This window comes from Armigeres subalbatus, chromosome 2, assembly GCF_024139115.2.
Source record: "Armigeres subalbatus isolate Guangzhou_Male chromosome 2, GZ_Asu_2, whole genome shotgun sequence".
Taxonomy (NCBI): domain Eukaryota; kingdom Metazoa; phylum Arthropoda; class Insecta; order Diptera; family Culicidae; genus Armigeres; species Armigeres subalbatus.
The window spans coordinates 287,500,577-287,521,657 of record NC_085140.1 but is presented as its reverse complement, the minus strand read 5'-3'; the positions used below and the strand labels follow the sequence as shown (position 1 = coordinate 287,521,657).

Below are 21,081 nucleotides of genomic sequence, written 5' to 3'. Positions count from 1 at the left end.
CTTAATCTAGTTTTGAATATCGTTCTGCTACAATTAAAATCGAACCAATCAATGTCGTTTAGGAGGTTGAAGCAACGTTCCAGCGGGTGGTTTTGCCCAAACATTGTGGAGTGTCGGACAGACTGGAAGAGCTGACGTTGGCGGGAGCGACGGGCTGGGACATAAAAGTTAACTTCCTGCAAGAGCTCAGGGCAGTCCACGTGGTTGTTTATAATGTCAAATGCAAAAACCCTCTGCAAATCTCCACGTCGTTGTCGAACGGCAATCGCCTGAGGGCAAAACGAACAAAACTGCGTTGGACCCTTTCGATTCGCGTCATCTGGATTTCGTGATAGGGTGCCCACACCTGCACAGCATATTCGAGTATGCTTCGCACGAGGCAGCAATACAGGCTTTTCAGGGTCAAACGTCATCAAAATCAGCAGCGTTCCGGCGCATGAAGCCTAGTACGGCGAAAATATAAATCTTGTTGTAATCCTTAACCCTTATGCGGCCAACAAAAAAAACACACGTGGATGGCCGACAGGGTACCCGTGTTCCACTAAATTGATATTCTCATAACTTCAACAATTTTCAACCGATTTGGATAATTTTGACAGTTTTGGAAACAGAAACTCATATACTACCCATTGTCAAGGTTTACAGCCTATGCCCATGGTTATTCAAGAAATCTTCGAAGTAAAGCTTAAGAGTCTACACGCGTAACCAAAAGCCATTCAACCAGTTTGAAATATGCTACAAGCTCTTTGCGCTTCTTAGAATTGAAGGTGTTCACAGTATATCCTTCGGGTAATGAAAAAATCCCTGAAATGAGGTCTTAATCATCCGAGAAATCTCTGGAGTAAAGCCTAAAGATCTACTCGCGTAACCAAAGGCCTATTATGAAAATTCAAATACGGTACATGCTATTTGTGGTACTTAGCATAGAATGCGTTCACAGTATATGTTCCGAGTCATCCAAGAAATCTCTGGAGTAAGGCCTCAAGGTCTACACTCGTAACCATGGGTCTATGGACCCATGTCTCAAAAGTGGTACATGCTCTTTGCGCATCTTGAAATCAAATGTGATCACTACATATGTTCTGCGCTATCGAAGAAATCTCTCGGATAAGTCCTCTGGCGCCTTCATTGCATATGTTCATGGTCATCCAAGAAAACCCTGGAAAAGGCCTTCAGGTCTACACGCGTAACCAGAGATCTTTTAGTTTGGTTCAAAAGTGGTTTATGCCCTTTGTGGTACATAGAAAAGAGTGCTTTCATTGCATATGTTTATGGTCATCCAAGAAAATCCTGGAAAAGGCCTTAAGATCTACACTCGTAACCAGAGATCTTTTAGATTGTTTCAAAACTGGTACATGCCCTTTGTGGTACATAGAATAGAACGCCTTTATTGCATAAGTTCATGGTAATCCAAGAAAACCCTCGAAAAGGCCTTAAGATCTACACGAGTAACCAAAGATCTTTCAGATTTTTTCAAAAGTGTTACATGCCCTTTGTGGTACATAGAATAGATTGCATACCAAACCAGTACGCTAGACAGGTGCTTTCCCTATTAAGCTACGAAGGACCTCCGTCGTCCTCCGCAGCTTATCGGGTACTGATGAAACCAAATTCACAGCACCGGGCATGTATCCGAACTCTCGCAATACATCCTTAGAACTAACTCTCTCATATATGTTTTTGTACAATGCCAACCAAGTAGGATGAGCTCCTATACACTTGCTTCATCACCAACGGCGCTCGATGAAGTAGGGTTGTGTGAGATTGTGCCAGTTGGTCGTCAGATCCCAATCCGACCACATAAGCGAAGAGAGATCGCTTTTCGAGTTAAGTACATTCAAAGTTAATTGCCTATGTTCCGGGTATTGAGCCACCCGGAGTGGAAATTATTTACTATTTCTGAAACTCGATTATGCATATGCACAACATGTGATAGATTAAGTTCTAAAAAGGTTTTGGAGGAAAACCGCTATCTTCCGTCCTTCCCAGTTGTTCTTCAATAACTGCATCCGTTACGGAGGTTGATCCACCGACCTTGACTCTATAGAGTTCGTAGACTACCTGGGGCCCACGACAACAACAAGAATCACTTGGAATACAAACATATACCAAGAAAGGGTCACGCTACTTGTTTATTCTTCGATAACTGTCTCCATTACGGAGATTGATCCGAAGATCTTGACTGTATGGAGTTCGTAGACTACCTGGAACTCACGACAACAACAAGAACTACATGGAATACAAACATATACCAAGAAGGGGTCACACAACAGGTTTATTATTTAATAACTGCCTCCATTATGGAGGTTGATCCACAGACCTTGAATCTATGGAGTTCGTTGACTACCTGGAGCCCACGACAACAAGAACTACTTGAAGTACACACATATACCAAGAAGGGGTCACAAAACTTGTTTATTCTTCAATAACTGCCTCCATTACGAAGATTGATCCACTGACCTTGACTCTATGGAGTTCGTAAAAAATGACAACAACAAGAACTACTTAGAATACACACATATACCAAGAAGGGGTCACGCAACTTGTTTATTCTTCGATAAACGCCTCCAGTACGGAGATTGATCCGAAGACCTTGAGTGTATGTAGTTCGTAGACTCCCTGGAACTCACGACAACAACAAGAACTACATGAAAAATAAACATTTGCCAAGAAGGGGTCACAAAACTTGTTTATTTTTCAAAAGCTGCCTACATTACGGAGGTTGGTCCACCAACCTTGGATCTATGGAGTTCGTAGACTACCTAGAGCCCACGAAAACAACAAAAATTACTAAATTACTTGTTTATTCTTCGATAACTGCCTCCATTACGGAGATTGATTCGAAGACCTTGACTGTATGGAGTTCATAGACTACCTGGAACTCACGACAACAACAGGAACTACTTGGAATACAAATATATACCAAGAAGGGGTCATGCAACTTGTTTATTCTCCGATAACTGCCTCCATTACGGAGATTGACCCGAAGTCCTTGACTGTATGGAGTTCGTAGAATACCTGGAACTCACGACAACAACAAGAACTACATGAAAAACAGATAAATATATATATATCAAGAAGGGGTCACACAACTTGTTTATTCTTCGATAACTGCCTCCGTTACTGAGGTTGATCCACAGATCTTGACTGTATGGAGTTCGTAGACTACCTGGAGCCCACGACAACAACAATAACTACTTGGAATACAAACATATACCAAGAAGGGGTCACACAACTTGTTTATTCTTCGTTAACTGCCTTCATTACGGATATTGATCCGAAGACCTTGACTGTATGGAGTTCGTAGACTACCTGGAATCAATGACAGCAACAAGAACTACTTGGAATGCAAACATGTTTAAGAAAAGATCATTGGATGACCCGGAACATATGCTGTGAAAGCATTATATGCTAAACACCATAAAGAACATGTACCGTTTTTGAATTTGCACGATAGACCTTTGGTTACGTTAGCAGACCATAAGATCTTATTCCAGTGATTTTATGGATGACTGAGGCCTTACTGCAGGGGATTTTGGAGATCCAGAATATATACTGTGAACACCGACTATTCTAAGAAGCGCAATGAGCATGTAATATATTTGAAACTGGTTGATAGTCCTTCGGTTACGTGTGTAGACTCTTATGTCTTATTTCAAAGATTTCTTGTATAACCATGGACAAAAGCTGTAAACCTTGACAATGGGCGAAAAGTATATGAGTTTCTGTTTCCAAAACTGTCAAAATTATCTAAATCGGTTGAAAATTGTTAAAGTTATGAAAATATCAATTTAGTGGAACACGGGTACCCTGTCGGCCATCCACGTGGTAAAAAAATCAGATGCCCTCCCACGTCCCTCCTCACTGTATCAACGTGATTTTCTCACAGATGCTACATTTTATGGAGTTCTTAGATGTCACCGAGTTTCAGCTTTCAGCTATAAAAATTCATTGAAATATCACCACTTGAAGTTGAAAAAGGAACACGGGTACCCCGTCGGCCGCATAAGGGTTAAAGACTGCGTAGCCGTTTGAAGTTAAAATTCTTATCATATTAGAAACAAAAATTGATCAATTTTTTTATGTTCTCCTTTTCGACCAAGTATTCTACTTTTTTGCTACGATTCGGGGGAATTGTCGTCCTTTAGAAAAAGTTCATATGGTCACCCTATTGATTGAGGGTCCACTATTGGGTACTTTACCCTAAGTCCATAGCCTATAAGTGTAGCGCAGTAATTCGACTTGCTCGTATGGTGGTTGATAACAGAATGCATTGATTTTTTAAAAATTATTAGTCATAAATTAACGCTTACTATGATTGTAATGTTTCACTGGTCAGAACGCAGGACGATATTCCCTTACCAACTGGACGAAAGCACGACGGGCCTGTAGCAGTTGCTTCCAAATGATATGGAAACTATTGAAAAGTAATTAAAACCTGCTTAAATGGACTTATGTTGGTTTGTGAAAGTCAAGTACATAGGGGTTTGTAACCTTTTTTATTATGGGATAGATATAATACTAATGAAGGGCTATGAAACGTCTTTGGTTACAGTGGGGCGTTTTGTTTTGCCCAGCCACTTTTTAAAATCCATTTTTTCACCACTTTTCAAAAAAGCTTTATTGCGTGTTCTCTGTAATATTTTTATATGACTACTCACAGGCAATGTATTTGCGACTTTTCGGACTACCAAATAGCACAAGGTTTGCATAAATTGCGTTGAAAAGTTAAAACTTATCATACGTGTTTTCTTTAGTGGCACAATGTATGCAATTCAGTAAATATCTCGAAAAATGATAAGTTTTGAAAAAGATCGCGACGATGTTCTTTCAAGAACATAACTTATTATTTGGCCTAATATTTTATCTATTTTGACCTCAGTTCTTCAGATAGTCGTTTCCTCGATTCGACCTATTTCAAGCTTTCTCTAATGCTAGTATTTTCTCTTCTTCTCCTTCCAGCTCCCTACCGGTTGACGGATACGATCGAAATCGTCGCCACGCCCGGTCACACTTTGTCCTGCGTTTCGCTGCTGGTACGTGAAGGCTGTCTATCGAGTTCATCGGGTGCCGCTATTCCCGTCGGAACAGTGGCCATCGTGGGTGATCTGTTCGAACGAGCTGACGATATCGCAGACAGTGCCCTCTGGATGGAAGCAGGTAGCGAGGACTCCAAATCGCAGCGACGCAACCGTGCCCGGATGGCAGCCATCGCTGATTATATTGTGCCCGGACATGGACCGTGGTTCGCCATTGATCAGCAGATCAGATCGGAGCTGGAACGGCAGGCTGAGGAGAAGGAGGTGGTGGAGGAGGAGTTGCAACCAAAGGGCAAGGAATGATCCCAAAGAAACTGGAAAAGAAGGAGACGACGAAGCACGCACAGTTCTTTTTTTAAATTAATTGATATTTATTTTGAAATTTTGCCAAAATTTGTGAAGGTTTGAGTTTTGTGTTAACTGTTGGATTAATGGTTCAAAATGGTTTATTAGAATGAAAATAATTGAAAGGTGTGCTAAATTGGATTTGTTGCTTTCGTTGTGCTGAAAAAGAAGCTTTATTTCAACAAATGAAAAGAAAAGTGATCAAGTTTGCTTTCAATGTGTGTTTTTTTGAACAAATTTTGGTTTCACGAGTTTGTATCAGTTAATAAAAGAATTTTGCAGGATTAGGAATCCACAAAAAATATATTGAAACAAAAAAGAAGAAATATTAAACAAGCACGATATTAATATGCAAATTTATGATCATACATGTATGTTAGTGGAATTAGAGTTTCAAGTTTCTTAACAATTATGTATTTGTGACATGGTAAAAACACGTATTAAAAGAAAAAGCAAACAAAAATGTAGTAGATTTAAATGTTTAATCTTTGTTCGAAGGAAAACAAATAGTTCTACAATTGCAGTTGAACGGTACCAATTTCCAAAAAGGTTGTGCTGAAATAAGGAAACAAACACAGTAGTAGAGAACCATGTTTTGGACCCGTCCGGTTCTGTAGGAGCATGGGCGGGCCGTGCTTCAGAACAAGAATGCCAATGAACACAAAAATATGCAAACTAAAATACTAAATTATGATTGTTTATTTGTTTAGAGAAATTAGAATCGGTACATAATAATACATCGTTTCAACAGAAAGGCTCGCAATGGACAACATCTCATTCAGAAGCCGAATGAAAGTATCAACATCAACTTTCACACTATTTGGATCTAATTCGATTTAAAACCGGAGAATAACATCAACGAACGGAAGTAACATCTGGAAAAGAGAAAAGGAATGCTAATGTCACTTATATAAAGCAAAACACTAATCAATGTTGTTATGAAAAGACAAATGTTTTTCACTAACCACTAACCATTATACGCAGCAGAATGATCATTCATACCTAACTTCATGTATCAAAACTCATTTCAAACTTATTCTCTCTTCACCTCGAAGGAGCTCATTGAAAAATCTAGTGTTAGGCATAACCTCATGCAAAACTGATAACCGTTAGGACGGAACCGGGTCAGTAGGCAGTCAAGTCGAAAACCCGGCGCCAAATAAGCAAAGTTGAAAGATACAATAAATAATGCAAAAAAAAAAACAAAATTTACAGCAGCATGCAGCTGTATCTTTTACTAGCAGAGTATAAACTTATTAGCCGTAGAAGAGTGTACTGTAATAAGGAAATAGCTTTAAGACCTAATGTTAAGAAAGCAGCAGCATGATCATTCTTTAATATTGTTCATATTATGAAGAATATGGATAATATAATGCACAAGACGCAAAAAATTGATGTCTTGTTGAGAATATATTATAAATTGTTAAAGATAAAAGCAAACGCATATTAATAAGAAAGTTAAATAATTGATATGCTTTAAATTACCAAATAAGCAGCAGCATGATTTCAACTATATGAGCTATATCTGTATGGAAAAAGCGAAAAATATCATTATGCAATATAAAGAAAACATATAAATATCCAATAACCAACCAACCACTTGATTGTATTGCATGAAGCAAACTACAAGCAAATGGACCGCAACGGCAAATGAAAACGAAAAAACAAGAAAAAAGAAGAAAAAACAAAACAAGTCGAAAACCAATTAATTATCCTTTACAAAAAAAGGATGACACTCATTCTGTGCAGAGAAGAGGCACATAATGATTCACTGTAGAACTCGAAAACCATCTTTAACAACTATTCAAAAAGGGCAAAACAAGAGAAGAACAACTGTATGAATTTCGAAAATCAGCTGTGAGGCTAACTAAAATCTCAGCCTGCACAGTGGAACAATCTAAGAGAAGAACATCAAGATCAACCAAGAAGAAGAAGAAAAAACAACAACCACAACAGCAAAACAAACCTCTCGAGATATTCTTTTGATGCGAGTTGAGAACGGCCCTTGTACTGGAGTATTCTTTCCGACAGCCGAGAGCCATCAGCTAGGGAGTGGTGGTCTGTAGCTGTAGCCTTCCTCGTCGTGAGCCCCATTCACCTTAGTTTTTTTGTATTCAGTAGTTCGGCCCCCCGGGATACCGAGAAAAGTTGATGAAAACCAAGACCAAGAGTTATGATGTCCCACGAATAATGGTGAGTCAGTTACATTTTCTGTTGCTTCCCTTTAGACATTTCGAAGTTGGTTGCTCTTTCCGTTGGTCGCTTGTTGAAAATAAAATGCGCAACGGTTATCAATATTTTTTTTCTTTTAATGTATGTATAGGGACACGGCAGGTATTTCCGTCCATCGCCGTAGGGGCTAAAACCAAAGAAAGTAACGTTTATTAGCTAAGCTTACGATTTGGTACGGATGAGTTTGGCAAAAAAGTGTCTCTTTTATTGGTTTTCAATACTAGGACGGAAAAACGAAAATACCTTCCTTAACCCTATTTATCTTCCTGTTGTATATTTTGACACCTATAAAATTCCCGAAATGTGATTATAATAGATTTGTCTCCCAGGCCAGTTGGTGACGATAGCACTTCATCAAGAACTGTCTTGCTAAGTTGCAGTCTATCCAGTCGAAGCGAAAATGAAAAATTACTTTTATTATTTTAATAAGGGTACTATGGGGGTGCTATATATTAGAAATTGGGCAATCCACTTCCAGTGTGCATTGATGACAGATATACAAACATCATCCGTATAGCGATTCGGTTGTCATGTTTGTCATCATTGATTAGTGAATAGCAGGCCATGATTTTGCCTCTTTCATCGCCGGGCGACACGTGATGCACGCGTTGCTTCCGTATCGAGTAGTGTGCCCCCGAATACGCGAGCACTTTGAAACTTGGATTCCGTAAGGAGTGACCTTAACCCATTAAATCCCAAGGTGTTTTACTATCGGATTATGGTCTTTTTATGTTTTGAATAGTATTGTGTCTTGCAACAAAATGACAACTTTTGTGATCATTTTCCAAGGCTCTCATAGATGAGCAAAATTTATCCGCAGTGCAAAAAGCACGTACTATCGAAGCCAGAATCCACTACGTGGCGGCCAAATTTAAAAAAATAGTAGCTTTTTTTCTGGAGGTATGTTTTTTTAGGCGACCATCTGGCGCTTATTTTTCGTTGCGACTAAAAATAAGCTGTGGAGTAGATTTTATTATGAGCGGTACAATAATATTCCACTAGAATAGGACATATTACAACTAATCAAATCTTCAATGTGTTTCGTCAATATCCGAATGACATGATAAGCAGTGTTTTGTCAAAACGTGTATGCTATGAGACCCATACGATTATGAGAATTAGCAAATGCATGTCAATAGTCACAATGAAATGTTGTATCTGGACCAACTTTCGAAAAGAGCGTATAGGCCAACATGTAATGATTCCCGTTGAGTATCTACATATATAGCTAAAAATACATAAGAGAAGAACTGGAATGTTTACGTTTTGTCTGTTACGCTATTCTAGACTAGGATTTGAAAAGTGTGTAACAACCAAAATTTATTCTTTCAGATTTCTTGTCTACATCTCAACAAATAATGTATGCTGGATAAGCTAGTTTTTAGTTGAAGAAGAACTGGGAGGGAGATACAGAGAGCTCGCTTTGTATGCGGAGACGAGCGAGCCTAGGGCTGAAAGTCTCCCTAATAAAGACAAAAAAAAGCTCGCTTTGTTTACGTTCATCCGAATATCAGCACGAACCAGTCACTGCGAACCAAAAAAGTAAATACATCAATGCACCTCCAAATAGTCGTAACCCAAATTATCTGCTTGATAATTTATATTCATGAGTTTCGTTTATAATTATTACAGTTTATTGAACCGGTAACTATCAATGTTCATGATCCCGTATTATGAAGAATCATTTTTATTTCGTTAAAGGAAGTACACAACCATTTCAAACACATGCTTTCAAAGGAGTGTCAAATCTTGGCTACGACGTTATGAAATGTTCAGTTTTCAGTTTCCACAAAAACAAAGAAAAAGAAAATATAGTAAACTAGTCGACCCGGCAGACGTTGTCCTGCATAGTAGGCGAAAATGCGCGTTCTGAGCTGCCCATGCGAAGTTTCCATACGATTCTTAATTTTAGTTTTTCACGATTTACTCAACCTTACTCGATATTTTTGCATGAGGAACACGCTAAAAATGAACTACTCAAAATTGAGTCGAATCCGACTCATTTTCATTAAAAACGGGACAACTCAAAATTTGAGTAAAAGATACTACTTCAATAAAATGATGATTTCGCGAAAGTTAAGCTTGGCCTTCCATCAATTTTCAATACGACAGATGCGAATCAAGTTTATCTATCTATCTAAGTGCATTTTACGACAAACAGACTCCTAGTTTAAGTGCAATCATCATTTTATTGAAGTAGTATCTTTTACTCAAATTTTGAGTTGTCCCGTTTTTAATGAAAATGAGTCGGATTCGACTCAATTTTGAGTAGTTCATTTTTAGCGTGAAATAGCATATAAATCCGTCGGAAACAATAACGAACATATCTGCTGAAGGAATGAAGAAAATCTATCCAGCCGTTTTCGAGTTATGCGGATACGAACACAGACTATTTCATTTTTATTATATACACGGTTAGAAAAAAGTACCTAATTTTAGGTACTTTTATTCTCTTGCATCTCCCTCCCTCTTCCCTTTGTTGTCATAAAATGAAGAGCAAAACCGCTCAACAAGGGCATTTAATGTGCGGGAACCCAACGTTAAGTAATCTCATGTTTTGTGAGAGTTGAGTGAAATTTACCTAACTTTTAATTAGTTTCTATTTAAAATTCAGTATATTTTACCTAATATTAAGTGAATTCTATTTAATTTTGGATTCCCACGCTGAACCCCTGTGTCGTAGTACAGTTCTCCCAAAAACCTTGTTTCAATATTTCTTGACCCGCATGATGATACAATCCATTCTTACCGTCATAAATTAAACACTTACTCAGCGTAACACAGAAACCTACAACCAAATCCCTTACTTTTCAAACATGCAGTCAGTAACGAAACCTTTTCCTTATTTCCATAACCTTCTTAAAGTGCTTCCATATGCGCGCAATAAATAACACGCATATGCAAGACCCAAACAGTTTACCAAACAATGCTAGCGCGTCGTTCTTTCATTATTGTTTTAAACCATCAGCCTTCTTCCTATTTTCTGTTATGTTCAAACTTACTTCTTAAGTTCCCAGTGAAAATAAAGTCATTCCTATTCTCAACTCTAGATCGAGTAGTCGCTTCGTTAATCGTTAATTAATCGTTAATATCCGAAGTCCGAGATGCCTCACCCGATTTGAGTGAAAAATACCTAATGAATATTAGGTACTTTTTTCTAACCGTGTAGAAGATACTGTATAGATAAGATAACCTATCTGTCATTTGGGCTGGCTTCTTTCTCATCATACTATTATTCTTCAAGCGGCAGCTGCCACTCCAAGATTTTTTAAAGCTTTGTAATAATGAATTCGAAATCCCTCCGTTGATCCGTAGATCTGAACTCCAAGGAGCTGGACGATCTACAAACCTTGAAATTGATGATAAACCACCCAACGTGTTTCCACTGACGAGAATGGTGCAATTTAGCTTTAAGCTACACATCCGACTTCGCCGTTATGCTGATTGATCTGGTAGGATCATATTCCATGGAGTTTTGGATGAACAACTAGTTCGGAAATGAAGCTAAACAACCCAACGTGTATCCCTAGGCCCGAATGGGGATATCCCGATTGGATCTACAACTGCGACGTTCACCGTTACGCTGGTTGATCCGTAGATCTGTACTCCAAGAAGTTCTTTCATACATCTGAAATTGATGACAAACATCCTAGCGTGTTTCCATTAACCAGAATGTAGGGCCCAGAGCCTCGCCGCCCCAAATCCGGCCCTGAAGCTACACATGCGACGTTCGCTATTGCACTGGTTGATCCGTAAGTCTACACCCCACAGGAGTTTGCAAGCCCTGAAAGCTCTGATAAACCACCCAGCGTGTTTTCATAGACTATTTCGCTTGAAGCTAAAAATGCGACTTTCGTCATTACGCTGGTTGATCCGTAGGTATATACTACAAAGAGTTCTTGGATGACCCCTAAATCTTGGAAATTATTGTTTCCTCCACATTCCAAATGTGATTCCTCTTGCTTGATCAGTTCTCGAGTGATGCAAAAATGTATGTTCCATTTGTAAAGAAATCCCCGCCCATCCAGAAAGGGGAGCAGGCTTGGCATTTACTCGCACAATGAGCTCAATGACCAAAAAAAAGTTCATCAAAAATGAGCAACAAAACAGTCACATGCATAATTGTCGTCGTGTTAACGTCAAGTGCATATAGTCAATTAGCCGCTGCGTTGATATCATAGTATGTAATGTGTTTTGCGCCGTGAAAAACGATTAAAGTGCATGTTGATCGAAGAACATTTATTGTTGATTAGACACAAATATGAATGTTTAGAATTCGGAACGGTGTTCGCTTAAAAATCGTATTTTGATTTTGCTTGCTACAAGTGATCTACAAAACGTCCATTGTTATTGTTGTGAAGCCGCTCTTGCTGTTTTTTTTTTCGGAGCTATCAAACTTGCCCGACAATGAACTACTCGGGATGTGCGAAATGCAGGCTACCTCTCTTCGCATCGGACGAACAAATAAAATGCGATTGTTGCCATTCGAGAAAGTACCATTTGGAATGCACATCAATGAATGCCTACGATCTACAAAGATGTTTGGAGAGCGACAACTTATTTTGGATATGCGACGAATGCCTATCTACATTCAGCCACCATAAAGTTCAAAACGGATTGAACGACGAGAAGCAAGCTACAAGTACAGAAAGCAACTTGGAACTAACAGTACAACAACTACAATTGGAGCTATCTGAAGTAAAAGAATGTATTTCTGACATAAAGCAATTAGTCACAAATCGACCCCCTAAGACCAGTGAGGAAAATAGAATAATGCCTTCTACATCTACGCCTCGCAGCAAATCGAACGTTAGGAATATATCATCTTTAAATCGCAATCATCTACATGTGGGGAGAAATGCACAAAAAGCTTCGCCCTTCCACAGCCAAACGTTCTGGATTTTCTTCACGCGAATAGCAAAACATGTGTCCTGTGACGATATACGGAAAATGGTTATCGAAACGCTGAATCTAAGCGATCCACCTGATGTGACGAGACTTGTTCCTCAATGGAGTAATTTTGAAGATCTTCGTTATGTTTCATTCAAAGTAGGATTCGACATGCAGTACAAAGCAAAAGCTCTTTTGGAAACGACGTGGCCCGCTGGATTGATGTTTAGGGAATTCGTATGTCATGAGCCGAGTCGTGAGCCACTATACTGGGAACCGTAAGAAATGTGCAAATCTAGTAAATGTCTTATGCAAATGTCGATGATAATTCTGTTATATTTTGTTAGTATTATTAGATTGTTTTGAAAGTAGCTCTGATGTAATTCCGTATTTATGTAATTATGCATACTGTGAGTGTAATTAGTAATTAGGTGATGAGATCATTGGGGCTAAATGGAGTCTGTTGATCTATAACAAACAAATAAACAAATAAACAAATAAGGAAGTCCTCCCAGAATATGTAGAAGTAGTTTTCAATATTTCAATTGCCTCTTACAAATCCTTTATTACATCTGGTAGACGGGCCAGATATAATGAAGGGATTATCTCCTCTCTTTACTTTGTTACGGATAGACGTTTTTATGAATATTCATTTATTTCTTCCTTTCACTTAAGAACGAAAAATGGTAGGGTCTGCCAGCTTTGAACTGGGCAGACGCTACCATTTAAAGAAAGCATTACTTTTTCCTTCCCCTTATGCCGGGTATATTTGTTCTTTTAAAAAAGGTTTTTTCAACTTCTTTCGTCTTATACTGAGCAGATTCACCCATTCAAAGAAGGCGTTACCCCTCCCTTTGCATTATACCGGCAGACGCGTTTTTTTGAAAAAAGCATTATCAACTCCTTTCGCCTTATACCGGGTAGATGCATTCACTTAAAGAAAGCATTACCCCTCATTTCGCCTTATACTGGACAGACGCATCTATTCAAAGAAAGCATTATCAACTCATTTCGCCTTATACTGTGCAGATGCACCCATTTGAAGAAGGCATTACCCCTTCCTTCGCCTTATACCGGGTAGACGCATTCTTTTGAAGAAAGCATTATAAAATACTTTCCCCTTATATCGGGTAGATGCATCCATTTAAAGAGGCGCTACCCCTCTTTTCGCCTTATACCGGGCAGATGCATCCACTTAAAGAAAGCAATACCCCTCTCTTCGCCTTATACCAAGCAGATGCATTCATTTGAAGTAGACGCTACTCTTCCCATCGCCTTATACCGAGCAGACGCGTTCCCATCCTTTCACCTTATACCGGGAAGACCCATCTATTCAAATAATGCATTATCAACTTTTTTCGCTTTATACCGGGCAGATGCATCGATTTAAAGAAGGCGTTACTCCTCCCTTCGCCTTATACCGGGCAGATGCATCCACTTAAAGAAAACATTGCCCCTCCCTTCGCCTTATACCAAGCAGATGCATTCATTTAAAGTAGACGTTACTCTTCCCGTCGCCTGACACTGGACAGACGCGTTCTTTTTTAGAAGGCATTATCAACTACTTTCGCCTTATACCGAGCAGATGCATTCATTTAAAGTAGTCGTTACTCTTCCCTTCACCTTATACCGGGCAGACGCGCTCTTTTAAATAAGACATTATCAAGTCATTTCGCCTTATGCAACGTACACACCAGTCAAGCAGTTTGACGAACATTGACTCCGCCCCCAAGAAAACGCTTCGGTTGCTGTTTTGTTTGAACGTATATGAAGTTGTTCGAACAACCATTTGACAGTTGGCGGCTCGGTTGGAAAAAATTAAAACGGTTTGATTTTGGTTTGAGTTGTCGGGGGTGGAGTCAAGGTTTGCCGAACATGTTTGAACATTTGTAGTGAAGTTGCACAAACCCCCATATATTTTTCGATGGTTGGTGCTCAAGTTGGCGCTTCGGTCGTTCGTGTGTGATATTGTTGGTCGAATAAATTGATTGTTCGTGCCGCTGTTGGTAAAACTTGATGGATGTTTGAATAAACGAGAGGTGGAGTCAATGTTGGTCAAACTGCTTGACCGTGTGTACGTTCCATTATACGGGGCAGACTACAGATGGTCGGGTTTCGGGTTTTGAAACCCGAAACTCGAATCGAACCCGTACCCGACGAGTTTGAGTCGGATTCAAGTTTGAAAATTAGTGCAATATCGGGTTCGGGACGGGTACGGGCTTAAGAAATAAAATACTGAATATTATTTTATTCAGTTTTGTTGATTGTTAAGCTTGTTCGTTGTTTGGGCTTAAATTTTTTTCGATTTTAAAACAACCAGTACATATTTTCCGGACAAAACTTTAGTGCGGGCTTGAATAATTAAATTATGTCGGGTTCGGGTTATGTACAAGTTTACGAATACAAAAATTCTCGGGTACTCGAGTGAAAACTATTCCGGGTTTGGGTCGGGTCCGGGTTTGAAGGATATTTACAAATCGGGTTCGGGTTTGCAAAATGTGAAACCCGACTATCTCTAGGGCAGACGCATCTATTCAAAGTAGGCATAACCTTTCCCTTTGCTTTATACTGGACAGATGCGTTAATCCATAAAAGGGACTACCTTCTTTCGTTTCTTTATACCGAGCAAACGTGTCCATTTCAAGAAGGCATTGTTTTCTCACTTTGTGTTATATCGACCGGATGCGGTCATTCAAAGAAAGAATTATCATCTTTCATTATTTAAATCACAATTCAAAAGAATTTAGCCCGGATTGCATGTAATTAAGCAGAAATCTGTAAATATTTCAATGATAATTATTCTAACTGAATTCCGCCAAATGGCATTCCGCGAAATGACTTTCGATGAAAAGGTACATTCCGCGAAATGTCTTTCGGAAAAAGGTGCATTCCGCGAAATGTGTTTCGGAGAGTTGATACAATCCGCGAAATGTCGCACCGCGAAAAAAATTTCCGCGAAATGGTTTTCGGCGAAATAGTATACAACTTTCCAGGGACATCCCAAAGTTTAAAAAAAAAAATCAATTATGATACATATAGTTGGGATAGAATAGAGAGAAAAGGTGTGAAATGATGCAAAAGCAGATTCGATGGATACGAAGCCATTGTCCATTTCTATGAAAAGTTTTGGAAAAACCTGCGATCTTCTAGGATGAGTTTGAATTGTGAGTCTATATCGATTTCAATTTGATTGAAAGCTACTGGATTGTAATACGATACGAAGAAAACGTTCAGACTATCATGCACAACATCACCTCCACCTACTTGAGTGTTGGTATGTTTCAAACCAAGTCGTATTATATTTGTCTAGAGTTGCTTTGAGGAAAGGTCAGCACTCAATTGAGTAGTAAAATAATCTTGTTTTCTTCGTTTAATTTCTCGATTAGCTAGGATTTTGAATTGGAAAATTGATTATACATTGTTTGTGATATTGGTTTTGAATGAAACAATTGATTTTGATAATGGGTATGGTAACATGATTAATCGATTTGACTTGTTTTCATATCTCTCTAGATAAAAATGAGTTGACATTTCCTTTGAGACATTATAATTCACGAACGGATGGACCGATTTTTAAGATTCGTCACTGATCGGTTCGTCTGTGGATCAACTATGTTTATATGTACTAAGAGTTGATCAATTTGACGAGGGAAGTTAAGAAATATTCGATATATAATATTAGGACGAGTTCGGACAAAACCTTATGGGATCGCGCAAAAATGATCTAGAAATGCGGCGCCGCAATGAACTCAACAATTGACAGTTAGAACGCAAAATAAAACAACCCGAGCAAGGTCGGGTACGTTCAACTAGTAATGGATGAAATATTAGATTAGAATTAGTTTTTGTTTACTAGCTTGAGATTGTATTGGAAAAATGGACAGTTATTAGGTAGGAAAATTGGATATGAATATGAAAAATGCATACTGATAAGTGCTGGTAATGTGAAAGGACTGAATACCGATATGCAAATGAAATAAATGTCCAAGGTAAAACACGAACTGTTCCTCAGCAATGATATTTTGTACTAATATGAAGTATCATTCTATTTAATGGAAAATCGTTCGGTTGAAACCAACAACCGTAACTTTACAACATCAGAGGTACATTTCGTTTTTTTTTTTGGGAAGAATCAACGTCATGGTAGGTAGGTATTCAATGAACGAAAAATTGAATGAAGTATGCATGGAGCCGCATGGTACATCGTAGTTTGGATGTGAATGCGTTTTGCAGGTTTTATCTAGAACAGTCATTAGATATTTTATTCAAATGTGTAAAATTTCGGATTTGAACATTGTTTCATCTATTTCAATCAGTATCAGTATTGAAAAAAACTCTAAATTACAAAACTCATCGATCCTTGAATCAAGTCAAGTGCGAGTTGAAACTTTTTAATAGAGCAAAAATGAACGTTTCCACTTATCCTTTTAAATCATTGTTAAGTACAACAAGAAAAGTATTGATTTATACTGTTTGGAGCCCGTAGGTTGATAATTGATAATTTCGAAAAAGAAATATTTTGCAACCATTTATTTTTCTCCTAATTGATCCAACTATCTTCTTTATTTATAAAAATAAATTTGCATTTCTTTTAAGGCAATATAACTCGATTTGCAAGATTTTCTCACCAATCTATTCGTCTACATTTTGTTGGGAAAATTGAACAAATGTACAAATACTACGTCGCATGATTTTAGAAGATCACCATAAAGCTCGAACTGAAATCGATCTAGAGTGTGACACTCCAATCAACTAAACGATTGACAGGGCGAGAAAGAAAAACAACTCGAGCAAGTTCGGGTAGGTTCTTCTAGTAGAAAATAGAAATGTAGATTTCAAACTTTCGCTGTTCGTTGCAACACCACTGACCCACGCCGCCTTGTTGCCGCCGCTGATCATCAACGGCGTGACGCCGCCGCTGCTGGCTGAAAATGATCTGTCACGCCGCTGCTAGTAAAATTTTAATCGTTGCACAGTCCTAATAAAAATTGCGCAAATTTGTATTTTTATGGATCATTTTTCATGGAAAAATAGCAGGAATGATATTGTTTTTCTTAATCATCTTAAACGGTACACATTTTCTTATTAATTGCTCAATTAAAGCTACGTTATGTATTTTAAAATTACTATTTATGGATACTCCTGAACTATTTTATGGATTTATTGTAGCGTTTTATGGAACATTCGGATGTTATTTACGGATCGTTTTTCAGTTTTTTATGGAACGTTTTTGTACATTTAACGGTACAAAGTACGGGCTGCCAGATGGAACTGGAATCGGATAATCTGCAAATATATTAAGTAGCAACTCCTATTTTTTTCAACCCTTTTTTTTCCAGAAATCATTCTGAAAAGACTCAAAGCGAAATGCTACGAACACATCGTTAAGCCCCGATTATGTGTTGTCATCATGCGTGCATGAATCGTGGCAAAATACGACCGGCGACGAGTTTCCTGGAATGAAGTGGTTACTTCCTTCGAAAGGATTTCATTGCGCGCTCAAAGCCGTATCTATTCAACGTCGTCATTGTGCTACGCTCCGGACGAGGTTACCAATTTCAAGTCAAACACTTCACTTGTCTGGTAGCTTGATGGTGAAAAATGTTTACATAAATAGTGCGACCCCGGCTGGGGTACACTGATGGAGATACTGGATGAGATATCGTCAGGCAATCAAGATGATAAGAATTAATTTATGGCAGCGGAGGGATCTTAGATTTAGGGTTAATTTGGGAATTGTGTTCATCGCCCTGTACCCATTGAAGTCGTTAATCAGATGACGAGGAACAAGTTCTCATAGACGTTATTTGAAGTGGCTTTCTGTTATTAATGATATGAGATAAAATGTTTTCGTTAGACCAAGCCAAAGAAAAACATATCATACACACTTGGATTGGTTTATTTAGAAGAAAGTTATTAAAAGGAAAACCATACAGCCGTATGTTCGATTTGTGATACAATCGATTTTTCATCGTTTTGCCTTTCTCGTATACTAAGTATACGTAAAGGCTATATGTTCGCTCCAAAAATGAGCTTTTTATAGACTCAGTTCAACGAATTGAGGTGATGTCTGTGTGTGTGTGATGTTGCAACAAGTTGTATTCAACGAGGAATCCTGTCTCATTGTTTCCTATTGAAAATTGGCCAGATTGGACTATGGGCTCAGAAGCTATGGCCAAAATACATTTTAAATGCAACAAAGGCGTGAAAAGTCTAGCTCACTTTTTGACACCTACTCTCCACCAATTTACATGAGCATGAGCATGAGCATTATGGCCGCACAATTCGTAGTTGCTATTCCGCGATTGACTGAACTTGCGAAATTGTACAGAGAACACAATGAATGGGGCTTGGGATTAGCTACCCATTCTAAATGTACACGTTTCAGGCAAGGATGTTATCGATCATTTAGTAATCTGTCTTCGATCATTTAGTAGTTTGTCAATAACTCATTCCAGAGGCTAAATTTCAAAATGTGTTGTATGGTGGACTTCTAGTGCAAAGGTTCATCTACAACTCTGCCAAACAGTTCGTTGATTGAATTTCACTAATAACGGAGCTATAGCGCTAGTAGCAGTAACTTAGACTAAATGATTGCATATTTTGATATCATTTAGTATAAGTATAGCATCTAGCACCGCAACTCCTTTAGCAGTGGAGTTCGAACATCGACCTGTTCAGGAGAGTTGTAGAAAAACCTGCGCACTTAAAGTCCACCATACAAGACATTTTGAAATTTGGCCTCTGGAATGAGTTATTGACAAACTACTAAATGATCGAATGCAGATTACTAAATGATCGATAACATCCTTGGTTTCAGGAGCTCAAATATTTAAGGTCACTCCTGAAGGAATCCAAGATTAAAAGTGCTCGCGTTTTCGGGGACACACCACTCGATACGGAAGCAACGCACAACTGTCATTTTTTTTTCACGCATGCTGCGACGCAGCAAAGCTAAATCAACAAAAATGACAGTTATGCGCCGCCTCTGAATCGAGTGATGTGTCCCCGAAAACGCGAGCACTTTGGAACTTGGATTCCGTCGGGAGTGACCTTAAAGTCAATAACGGCGCCGGCCACGTCCTTACGGTCATATAGGAATGGAGGGATTGTGAGTCCGACTCTCGTTGCTACTAGAGACGGAGTATATGTCTTCATATCCACGATTGTTCTGGGGATAGGATATCGTTTTAGTTACAAAGGATAATTTATCTGGATTCACTTTGGTATGCGATGCGATCTATTGGATGGGAAATAATATTGATACGAGTTAAAAGTTAAGACATGCACGCCCGGTGGCATATGAAAACAGAGGAGATTCGTGTCTTGGACGACCGCACGGAAGCGCAGTCGTCTGTACTCACTTGCTCGATGGCTACAGCAAACTATTGTAGTACGCGCTTTTTTCGACCGCGCGCGACATGCACATGAGCCATCGAACAAAAGATAGATATTTTATTTCTTTCCCGACGAATAAAACACACACTGCACTTACTTGTTCGATGGCTACTCTTATTACTGGCCGCGCAATGCAGAACACAATATTTCGGCAGATCGCGCGATCGTTCTGCTGTCCGAAACAAGAGAAACTCTTTATTTATAGGGCTCAGTTGTTTTATATAAAGACTCTTCGGAGCCGAATACATTGAAAATAACATGTGCAAATCATTCTGAAGAAATTTCAGAAGTAATCCTGCGTGAGCTTTTCTTTGGTGGGGATCGGTCTATCGATCCTACTGAAACTAAATGGTCCCGCCGTTTACTCGTCGACTACGCTTGTTGCCTTCTTTCCTCTTCCTCTTTCAATTTTCGGTAGTTATCGGTGTAACCCATTATCCCCTTTTTAACAAACCAGATCCTATCTGTCTTATTTTTGAATTTCATCGTCTCCGCTACCTTTTCCCGTTCTACCATAGAGTTGGGAATTTCGAATACTTCCATTCGCTCAGTTGAGCCGGTATCCAATTCGACTACATCTTCCTGGGGCACTTCAAGTACGTTCTTCTTTGCTTCTGTTGATGTCCTGTCTGTAGCTGCTTCGAATCTGATAACAACACCGGGGTATGATTTCCGTGGTTCTTCTTTGCCTAATTCCTTCCTTTCCGACCGTTTGTTTCTTTTGCTGGTTTACTGTTTTCCATTGTGGACACGCGTCCGTCCGATGGCCTTCCGCTCGACACACGAAACATTTGTTCCGCAAACTCTGGTAAAACACCTTCCCATTCCAGTTCTAAACTTCCAGCGATGGTAGAATTTCCTTTTTGACATCTATATACACGCCTCTCACGCCGGTGTACAAATGATCCAGACCAAGGTTTGGTGGATTTTTTTCCCGGACTGCCCAATCCACTTGCCCGTATTCAAAAAGACATTGCTTTAATTCGTCGTCCGGCAACTCCAGTGGCAAGTCAAAAACTCAGACGTATTGAACATTGCCTCCGGCAACCATCATGTGCACCTCCACCGTATTCCCGTTGGAGTATTGTAATTTCGTCGGATCCGTGTTTTTCCTTAGCGACTCCTGCATTGCATCCATAGAAACGAATTTCACAAACAGCGAACGATCCATCGCTGT

At 39.0% G+C, this 21,081-nt stretch overlaps 1 protein-coding gene across 1 annotated transcript in view; it reads left to right on the top strand.

Annotated features, from left to right (window-relative positions):
• LOC134212366 (metallo-beta-lactamase domain-containing protein 1) overlaps positions 1-7,349 on the top strand; it is a 306,305-nt gene extending 298,956 nt beyond the window's left edge. Inside the window, exon 3 of the mRNA XM_062690142.1 lies at positions 4,963-7,349. Coding sequence (XP_062546126.1) covers positions 4,963-5,342 — 380 coding nt within the window. The 3' untranslated portion in view covers positions 5,343-7,349. The remainder of the gene's footprint in view (positions 1-4,962) is intronic.
• Positions 7,350-21,081: the final 13,732 nt, after the last annotated feature.